This window comes from Drosophila montana, unplaced genomic scaffold (genome assembly GCF_035044405.1).
Source record: "Drosophila montana isolate Dmon_TW-CO22-7 unplaced genomic scaffold, ASM3504440v1 contig_2291_1, whole genome shotgun sequence".
In the NCBI taxonomy this organism is placed as follows: Eukaryota; Metazoa; Arthropoda; class Insecta; order Diptera; family Drosophilidae; genus Drosophila; species Drosophila montana.
In genome coordinates, this window is record NW_026997178.1 from 19,491 (window position 1) to 30,397 (window position 10,907).

Sequence of the window (10,907 nt, forward strand, 5' to 3'; positions counted from 1 at the left end):
ATTTCCTAAAAAAATACATAACAAGCTTAACAGGCATGGGGCAAGGAACATTACAGTCATTAGGTTCGACAAATCTAGGTCTTATAATCAAAGATTTTCTTGGTTTCCATAGAGTAAATAAAAATTGGATGTTTAAAAAAAGATTTCCGATCAAATCAAGGCTGGTTCGGAGAGACTCAATAATTTTCATACCAAAATTAATATTCCGAGAGTACACTGAGAAGAAAACAATACGATATTATTACAAGCCAAGTCAGAAGTAATACTACAATTCAGGTTACTAACAGAGGAAAAAACAGTTGATGTTCCAAACCATAAACGAGAACCGGGAATAATAATAACTGGTACCTAATTAATACAACATTTGAAAACGCTATATAAACAGCGCAAAAATTTAAGATGAATCAGTAGAAAACTATGAAACAAACGCAGTCCCTACTAATACATTAAATAAAACCATTTGAAAATATTACATATTCCGAACGGAGCTCAAACGACAAAATACTTGAATGAGCAAAAGCTAACATTAGGTGATAAACCGCCGGTCTACAAATAAAGAAAAGTTACTTTCCTTCAGTTAGTTCGATGAATTTATTATGACTTAAAAATAAGTTTAATATTTCATTTATTTATGCTCAACTGCTAGCCCCAAGACTACTGATCTTTCGGCTCATCCGCGGAGCCTGATATCCGACCGTCTGCATGTATGTTGCAACTTTGTTCGTCAACACATTTTCTGCTACCGGTGAAGCAAGGCAGGCGTGACGGAGTCATTGATCGCACTACTCAATTTGATCGGGTTAACTCCTCCCGCAGCTAAGTGAGGAGCGTCTTCGGGCCTCCAGGTTAGCTAGTAATTCAACGTCAAGCTCGTAGACGGTGGTGAATCATCTGCCAAAGAAGGTGAAGGTTATTGCTGTAGTGACTTAGCCATTTGCAATGGGTCTCGACACCAGATCGAACAGACTCAGCCCGTGAAGAAAAGGCATGCTGAGATGACTTTGATGCCCACTGATTTTGGCCTGCGTCATGATGGGTTCTACTGGTTTTTGCTTTAGAGACCTCTTCGTCAATTTACGGTGTAGGATACAAATGACCCGACTAGGGGTTGCATTGCACGACTGTTCTATTATTAAGTTATTAATAGAAGGTGGTGCTCACAGTTGCTTCGAAATCGCTTAAGGCAAAGGTGTTTGTTCCGCAGTCTGCGACACATGTTTTTGTTTTCTAGATCTAATATTTTACTATTACGCTGAACAGGATTATTTTCATAATTTTTACAGTTTTTAGTTTCGGGAATTTAATGAGAAAGTTTTAAATTTCATTATGTTCATTGGTTATTTCCTTTATAATTATGTCGTTTGAAATGGCGGGGCTGATTTTTCCAGTGTGATTGAAAGTATTACATATTCTAAGCTTGTAATTATTATTTTATTTTTTGCCAACATTGTTTATAACATCGAGGTTTTTTGTCTTGTCGGTGACACGTTAGTCGAATGTCCTAAGTATCCTTAATCGTCCCAAATAGTAACGTCCCCGTCTACTATAGGTATGTAGTATGCCTGTGAATAGTCGTTCAGCTTCGTAAAAAAAATTACGAACTGAGGTTTTCCTTATGGACCACCCTCCCTTTTATAAGAACCGTCCTGCAAAGGTCGGCGGTGATCGATTATTCAGTTCATAATGGTGTTAGTCTGTTTTTAATTATATTTGTTCTCCTGCTCTGAATTCCCTGTGTGACTTATTCTTCTTTGACTGCTCGCAGGTATGGTCTTAGGCTCTTTGAATTTTCTAGACCGTGTTTCGAAGCGTCTGTCATTGAGCCGAATGGTCTTTTTAAAATCTAGGTAGATACCAATATTCTTGTTAGAGTGTCAAAAGGTGTTCTGGTGTGAGTTTGAAATGATCTGAAAAGTCTTTGACTGATTGACACTTATTTTGCCGGTTTTACCTTTAAAGAGGTCCGCTAACGGTCTCGCAATGGCGATGAAACTGAAAACCCCTGTAGTAGCTACAAAGACAATATAAACACTAAGATGAGTAACGCGCATACATTTGAATGCGACGCAAAATTTCTAGCCTGGCCTTTCATCTGGCCTTTGAGGCTTCGTACGGCATGCCTGCCGACTGGTTGTTCGTTCTCCAAAGACCAGACGAACGAATGCCGAAGTCGCGGCTTGCTGATGCTGACACGAGCTACGAAGTTAGTCGCCAGCCTGCCTTCAGCAAAGCTGGTCGATGCTGCTTTGCGTCGCTTCGTTTTCGAAGTACATTGAGCGAAAAAGTTTAGAGCTTACGATCGACGCAAAGTGATTATACTTTATCCAAGAAATGCATGCTTTATTTAAATGATATATTACCCTAGATATTAACAAATAATTTTACAGGAAAATTGAAGAACTTTTATAATTTTTACACAAGGCGCTTCTTGCGCAATAACTATGTTAAGAAAATAGCACACATAGATTGATTTCAGTCTTCTTTTTGGACAGTGTATGCTCGAGAAAAGTTCTTGTCTCAGCCAATAGCGTGCGTGCACCTTTCGTTGTATGCGTGAATGATACATGCATAAGAACTATAAAGTATGTATGTATGTGTTGTTATTCACTGCTCTGGCTTTAGCTGGCAAGAAATTAATTTTGTTAGTTTTCTAGCGCAGATCATGACCTATCCCAAATTTGTGTTGATATATGAATGCATTTTGTGTACTAAGGTTGGCTCCGCAGAAAATATGTATTTCTAAGTCGATGCAAATATTTACATAATTTCTTTAAATTTAATTAATATTATTTATATTCTCTAATTAAGAAACAAAAGAGGGCTAAAAAATACAATTACATATTTATTTGTATTAATAAATATGACTTTTGATTCAATATTTAGTTAGATATTTTATTAATTCAATTTAGATATTGCACTTGCAACTCTATGCCAAAAAGGGCGCCAAGCTTTAAGAATATGGAGCACAAAATGTAATCGATAGCTTACGATTGCATCGAGCTGCCGACTTTTTCCATTTTGCGAAAAATTATTATTTGATCGCATTTTGAATACTTAAAAGTTAACATTCGTGTCAGTGACTTAACGGAAAATTAGTGTGCAATTAAAATTTAGTGTTTAGTGCCAAAATTGCAAAATTCCAAAGCAGAAATACTTTTGGCGCAAATTTCGGGTGCCGGTGTGTCGCGTTCTTTCAAGGGAATTCTGCTTGCCACTTTTAGCCGTTGCTGCTTGATACGACTGGAAAGGTTGCAAGTATCTACTTAATATAATAGCCTTTTTTTAATTATTATATACTTTACTGAATTATTTATATACTTTATATATACTATATATATTGTATATATTAATACAAATAATTTTGATTTTAATTTTATAATTTTATTTTTTGCATAAATATTGTGTGTGATATTTTTGTAATGGCTGAAAAAAGGAGAGATCAGATAAGTAGCAGCAAGTGTAGCCTTCGTCACTGCCAAAAATCTAGGCGCGACTTTCCAGGAATAAAATTATTTAAGTTTCCAGAAAGGGATCCATCAATTTTAAAACAATGGGCTGAAAAATGCAACTTTAGTGAAGATTTTGTTGCGAACACATCTGCTCTTTTTTTGTTCCAATATCATTTTGCGCCGGAAAAAATTGATGCAGATATCTGAAACAAGGAGCAATACCAGATCGGAATATGGACGCTGGTAATAATTGCACTAGTAATGCAAATTATTTAAATGTTTTAATTTCGCCCCCAAGAAAAAGAAAACGTTCACAGTCTCCAGCTGAAATTTGTCGTCAGTGTCATAAAAACACAACGACGCTTAAATATTATCAAAAGCAATATTTCTCATTTAAAAAAATTGCTGAAGCAAGAAAAATAAGAATCAACTTATTAAAAAGAGAAAATACTAATTTAAAACAAAAGATCAATAGATTGAAAGTCAACGCATATGAAAGTCTTATTTCAAAAGTTGATAAAATGGATCTTACAGGAAATGAACAAATTCTGATTAAAATGCTTTTGAAAGAAAAAAAAGGAACATGTTTAAGATGGAACGATTCCGAAAAACTATTCGCACAGGGTATATTTTACAGGTCAACATATAAGCTTTTAAGAGACTCTTTGCAATTAAATAAATGAACATGTTACAAAACGAATATGCAGGTATATGCCAGATCTAAAAGAAAGAACTTCTATAACAAAATAACATTGTTGGGGACCATGGAAATATTTTAATTAAAAAAATTAAAGCATTTCAAGTCGACTCGAAGGTCATATTTTGTTATGATCCCATTATAATTATAATGGCCTCCTCGCGGTGTTCCCTGGGTACCGATTTTGCATCGGTAGCTAATTCGAGCGGCGACTTTGTTCTTTATAATTCGAACAAAAAATAATAAAATAAAAAAATAAAAATTAATTAAATGTATCTTTGAAAACAACAAATTTGCACTTTTATTTCCTTAATTTATGTTGTATTACTTAAAAATAATAATAATTTAATTAATAATTTCAAATATAAAAAATTACATAAATATTTGCATCGACTTAAAAATACATATTTTGTACAGAGCCAACCTCAGTACACAAAATGCATTCATATATCAACACAAATTTGGGATAGGTCGTGATCTGCGCTAAAAAACTAAGAAATTGTTTCTTTGCCAGCCAAAGACTTTGCCAGAGCAGTGGATAACAACACATTCAAATATGCTGTTATGTATGTATATTCACACGCATACAAACATAATTGCTTGCGCGGCCCTCATAGAGCCGAAGCTGAGAGCACATTCTATTTTTAGCTTTTTCGTTCTCTCGGCTGTGAGAGCGCAATGCTACAGATTTCGTTTTCGTTCTCAATTTTCAAAAAATCAAGCTTCATAGTAGCATTTTGTTGTATGGCGTTACTCATCTTAGTGTTTATATTGTCTTTGGTAGATATATAGACCCAAAGAGGACCCTAAGGACATACAAGATACATGGAAGATAGAAGTTCTTGATTGCCTGAACTTTTGTCAGGCGAAGTTGTTATTCCATCTTTGGTCACAGCAAATTCCAAATATTCCAACCTTACTTATTGAAACTTATTTAGTCTTCTTTATTCTTTGAGTAGAGAAGAAGATAATTACTAAACTTTTTTTGTAGCCAAACTCATCAAGACCTTTTTGTCAATTACCTACCTAGGCTTTTTTTTCGGTGATCGATCGATATGCTTTAGAACGCCTTCGTCAACCAGCGAGTGACACAATGTGCGACGGTTCCAGACACAAGCTGTTGAGTGCATTCGGGTCAACAGTATCTTACAGAAGCTGCTCACAGAATTACTGCATTCACCAACAACGATGGTCTGTGCGCCTCACTCGGCTACCGTTCTACTGTTCTCGAAGCCTAACATTATCTTCTTATGCTGTATTGGATAAACATTAGTTTTCTATCAAATAAGATTTTGGATATTTGATCAAATAATGTAACATGTTAGTGTTCTGAAAAGCTATACCCAATTTCTTTCAGGTACTCGTTATTATATCCGGAATTCAAAAATAAGGGTATAATGGTTTTGTGCAAAAGGAAGCATCTCCGACCCCTACAAAGTATGCATATTCTTGATCTTCCTCAATGGGCGAGTTGATCAAGCCATGTCCGTCTATCTGCCCGTACAAATTGCAAAAACTTCTATGCCCACGTACACATAAAGAGAATTTCAATTGCGATTGTATCGTATAACGTACTTTGTGAATGTGCTACTATTTTACTGCAGCTTATTTCCATCAAAGCTGAATTCCTGGTTGAATGCAGTTGCTCGACTCCGGTAAAGGGAACTAACTTTTTTTTTTGAATTTCTTTACTGCGAGCAAACGAGCGCTAAGATTGAGCTGCGTTTGGTGTAAGTAGAAGTTAAGTTTAGTTAATATCGTCTCGAAATTTGTAACGCATAGAAGGAGACATCTCCGACCCCATAAAGTACATATATTCTTGATCAGTATTAACAGCCAAGTTGATATAGCCATGTCTGTTTCTATGCGAACTAGTCTCTCAATTTTAAAGCCATCGTCATGAAACTTTGTAGAAGTGCCTCATTCTGTTGCACGCAGTACATATGTCGGAACCGACTGGATCGGACCACTATATCACATAGCTGCCATAGGTTTTTGTTATTTTATTTGTTTTATTTTGGGTTTCGAAATTTTTTTTTTATTTACTTTGAAAAGAAAGTAATAGTATTATTCACATATCGTTTAGGTGGAGAGTTTTATTTATTTATTTAAAAAAAAAAAAACGACTTCTTAATCGTAGTGTTTGATTAACGATGTATGACGGTAAATGCACATGAGGATCCCAGTTTAAGCCACGAACGCCAAAAAACAAGAAATATTTCTGTATAGATCCACTTCTGTCTTGGTGAATAGAAAATTGTGCCGAATAGGTCGTACCAGATATATAAGAGGGATCTTTGACGTGTACGGATCGGAAAACAACTCTGGCCTTATTGACTGCGGTCGTAACATGAGTATCGAATTTAAGTTTATGATCAAGAATAACACCTAGATAATTGACTTCATTACTGGTACTGTTGACACGCTCGAGCGGTAAGATATAAAGGAAACCATTCGAGGATCTATAGAAAGTCATTACCTAACATATCGAACAGTTTAGATTTAACAGGTTAACTGGAGGCAGAAAGGCATCAATGTCGGCTTGTAAGAGATTACATGATACCATATCTCTATGTAATGCACAACTTTAACCCATCAGCATACATTAGTACTCGAGAGTAAGACAGTATCGAGGGAAGGTCATTAATGAAAAGAGTAAAAAGTAGCGGGCCTAGTTGACCTTCGCATTCTTCTGCATTCTTTTCTTATACCCATCAATAACTAGGGAGTAAATTCAAGAAGGTTCGTTGTTGCAGATAAAGCTTGGTGAAATAATAGAGCTGCATAATGCTTGCAGTTGAGATGCGACGGTTCTCTCAAAAGCTTTAGAAAAGCGTATAATTTGAAAATACCACTATATATTTCGGTATCGGCCTTTCTCCCTTTCTTATGGAGAAGGGAAATAAACGATTCTTTTCAAATGTTCGGGAAAGATGAAGTCTTTACAGACAAAGTTTAAAAATAGGTTTACTTAGAGTTAGAGCACAGTTCATGAGCACAGATGCGTGAACACCATCAGAATACCGGCTTGATTGTGTTAAGATCGCTGAGTAGATAACAAATCTCTACAATATAACTTAATGAATGTCTCAGCGAATTAAGAAATTTCATTCCAGACTGTGCTAAATTGGCGGTAAACGAAAGTTTATTGTTCGGCTTTAATATCCATTTGAAAGCGCCCTGACTAATGCGTGAAAAGTGAATATATCTAATTTTCTTAAGCAAAAAAATTGCCTCGTGCAAGGCCGGGTAATACCCGCTAGTCATATTTGGTATATAAAGCATGCATATCATGGAGTAAGAAAAACTACTATGCGTCAATCGTAAGTATAAAACTTTTGCGCCCAATGTACTTCGAAAACGAAACGACGCAGAGCACCATCGACCAGCTGACGACTGACTGGCTTGACTTGCTCGTGTCAGCATCAACAAGCCAGATATTTCGAGTGAATGTGAATAACACTACCTTCGCTCCTTTTCTGGCCATACACTAGCAGATCTTTACCCAGGAAGTGGGTAAAAAGCGTATAATGTATTTGTGCAAAAGTATGTAACAGGCAGAAGGCAGCATCTCCGACCCCATAGAGTAGATATATTCTTGATCAGCATCAATAGCCGAGTCGAACTAGTCATGTCCGTCTGTCTGTCCGTCCGTCCGTATGAACGTCCTATAATTGCTAGAGAATTAAAATTGGAACGTAGGTTCTTCTAGTGCCCGCGCAGCACGAGTTTGTTTCCTATAATGGATAACTTTCCCCGTTTCCAAGAAATCGATAAAAATCCGATATCGAAATCCAGTTTATTGAGCAAATCTCTTAAGTTTTTAGAGCTAGAGTCACCAAACGAGCCATTCAGCCCACCGCCGCATTTCGAATGGGCGTGGCAGGCTGTTGCGAAGGCCGCAAAGTACAAGATACGCGGAGTTAGCAGGGCAGAATGATCCAATATCAGAATAATCCAGGCCATTCGCAACAAAGCACATGAGGGTCCAATGACGGGTGCTTTTTGGAAGCAAGACGCCTCGTTCTGAAAAATGGGCAATATACCACCTGGAAATTTTTGGTCAATTATGAGTCCTTTGGGAACAACTTCGTCACCGTGTGTGCTACCAACAAAAGCAGTCAAAATTAAAGACTTTCTTAAACCTCTGTTTTGTTAGGGAAGCTGTAGCATCGTAAAGTGTTATACATTTACACATATGCAAATGTACATATATTGGTCTTTATTAAGATTTGCGACAAAAGCTTTGATAAAGCAACTTTAGAAAAATATTAAGTATGTTGGCAGGGAGCTCTATGTTATAAATTGTATTTTAACGAGCTTTTCGCTTCCCATCTTAAAATAATATAGCCCGTATGGATTACCCAAGTGCCGTCAAAATATTTGATATCAATTTCGAGGTACTTTATCGATGAATTTAAACAAAATCGTATTGCGCGGGCACTAGAAGAACCTACGTTCAAGTCTCTTTTCCTTAAAGATCTTAATGCATACGTACGGATCGACGGACGAAGCAAGACCGACTCGGGCTCTGGTGCTGAAGAATATCTTTAATATATAGAGTCGGAGATGCCTCCTTCGGTTTAATAATTTTTAAAAAGCTATTATACCCATTTTACCCATTTTCAATGAGTTTTGTGGATCAAAATGGGATAGTAACGAATGTAAGCCTAATCTGTCTATGAAATAAGTTTGTCTTGATGAGATTGGCTTTTGGCAACATGTATATGTCGGCTGGTCTGTCTGTATGAACTAGTTGACCTCAGTGAAATTATTATTACCTTCAATTGAATTCAGCATTTAAGAATTTTCAACGACAAACTTTCAAGTCAGAAATACATATTTGGTTTGTTAATTCTCTTACTTTTATATATGTAACTTATACATAAAGTTAATAACATCTGCTTTGTCTACTTACTGTTCACTAGTACGAACAACCGGCGTATTAAAAATGGTAATTAAATGTCTGGATCTTGTAATGGAGACTGTAAATGGTACCTATAAGTACAAATAATTGGTATAGAATCATCGAAAAGTTATGAGTTGGTATTAAGCTTACTTTGAATCTAGGTTCATCAAAGCATGGAAACAACCGTCGAGCATTATTTGGTCTCAAGTAAGTGGCTAAAAAGGTCAAATTTGAATAAGATCCTTTAAAAAGTCCTTCTGCACTCTCCCAAATGTATCCTGCAAACGGAATTTCTAAAACACATTCAGAGCCATGCTTAATTTTTTCTGTAAGATAAACAATATAAATTGTTTTCTTAGGAAATCGACTACCGCGCAGAACTGTAATGTTTTCAGATAACTTTAAATCACTAAAAATGTAATTGATTAAAATATATAATTCGAAAATTGTAGGAGCAATAAGAGTGGCTAACCTGTTATTTTTATTAAGCTTTCGTAGAATAATTTTCTTGTCATCAATATTTAAATCAAAATGAGCATGAAGCGCAATTTTATTTGTGTCAGATTTCCAGATCAAATTAATTTTCACGTGCCCACTGAATGCACTTTTTTCGTAGTTCGGTTCTAGATGAATTTCGTAACTTTGTGGAATAATATCTGTTGGCAATCGATCATCCGTTATAATTGCATAGGAAGCGGATGTATCTATGCTACGTTTTACAGCAGCCTTAAAGTAAAAAAAATTTGTTTATAAGTTATTTAGGATTTTATATGTACATACATACATATATAGATTTCATACTTAAAATACTAAATAAATCGTGTGTTTGTGCTTCTGTATTATACAATATCCTTATTCCACTGTCCACATTTCTTACACATTTTTGAGCAATGTGTAAAATGCGGCCGGTACGTTTTCCCATAAGAAAATACATTTTACACATTTTTCAAATATTAGCCTCTGTCCACTGAACACATTTCTTACATATTTTTTAAAATGTTACATTCTTGAACAATGTGTAAAATGCGGCCTATACCTTTTCCCATAAGAAAACACATTTTACACCTTTTTCAATAATGTCACATTTTTGAAATATGTGTTAATTCGCCCCGAACAGTTCGTTTTTTTTTGCGAAGATTTATCGAGTTTTCTATCGATGTTGTGAAAAATGTGAAAGTCAGAGTTCGCAAATAACAGTCAACACTTTCGGGTTGTTTGTAAAATAACAGTTTTTGTCGAACGGAATGAATAAAGGGGAAAGAAAACACACAAAGTTCTGTTTATATGTAGCAGGCTCTAGGAACGAGCAAAAACTCTTTTCTTCGTATTTTTTCGGACATGTTATTCCACGAACACTGAACCAAAAAAATTGCTGCCAAAGTGTTTTTTGTGCTTGGGTGTGTCTAATAAAATTGCATGCATTTTTAATTTTTTAGCTTAATCTCTATTTATAAAACTGTTTGTCCTGACTGACTGACTGACTGACTGACTGACTGACTGACTGACTGATTGGTGATCAACGCACAGCCCAAACCGTAAGAGCTAGGAAGCTGAAATTTTCACTGTAGCTACCTTATTTGATGTAGGTGCACGTTAAGACGGGGTTTCGGGAAATTCCACTCGCAAGTGTGGACAAATCGCGAAAAACGTTTGTATGTAACTTTTTTGTTTACCATCGGATCGGCCTCAAACTTATTTTCAAAGATCTTTGTTCAAATTCATTTAAGGGGTGTTTCACACTTTTAGGAAAATACATTCCTCCTTGGTGGAAATGGAGGTCAAAGATTTGGTGGGTGACGTTTCGCGCTCAAATTCATTTCCAGAGATCTATAAGAAAAATCATTTGATACGT

At 35.8% G+C, this 10,907-nt stretch overlaps 1 protein-coding gene across 2 annotated transcripts; it reads right to left on the reverse strand.

Moving 5' to 3' along the window:
- Positions 1-637: 637 nt before the first annotated feature.
- Positions 638-10,056, reverse strand: LOC135427757 (uncharacterized). Of its 2 annotated transcripts, none has more exons than XR_010436129.1 (5): positions 9,840-10,056; positions 9,528-9,781; positions 9,206-9,464; positions 9,065-9,144; positions 638-891 (listed from the first exon to the last, which is right to left on the reverse strand). XR_010436129.1 is itself a non-coding variant. In XM_064681355.1 (5 exons), the coding sequence occupies exons 2-5, from the start codon at positions 9,568-9,570 to the stop codon at positions 888-890; spliced, it is 303 nt and encodes a 100-aa protein (XP_064537425.1). In that variant the 5' UTR covers positions 9,571-9,781; positions 9,840-10,030; the 3' UTR covers positions 638-887. The 2 variants fall into 2 exon arrangements, 1 of the variants encoding a protein (XP_064537425.1); XM_064681355.1 differs by having other exon boundaries at positions 9,206-9,381; positions 9,840-10,030.
- Between the last annotated feature and the right edge of the window lie 851 nt (positions 10,057-10,907).

Bases quoted from the DNA above. Each gene is read 5' to 3' on its own strand.
- LOC135427757 (XM_064681355.1), bottom strand. From the start codon at position 9,570: ATGACAAGAAAATTATTCTACGAAAGCTTAATAAAAATAACAG. The intron at 9,382-9,527 runs GTTAGCCACTCT...TTTATCTTACAG, and splicing joins AAGCTTAATAAAAATAACAG to AAAAAATTAAGCATGGCTCT. The intron at 9,145-9,205 runs GTAAGCTTAATA...TTGTACTTATAG, and splicing joins TTGATGAACCTAGATTCAAA to GTACCATTTACAGTCTCCAT.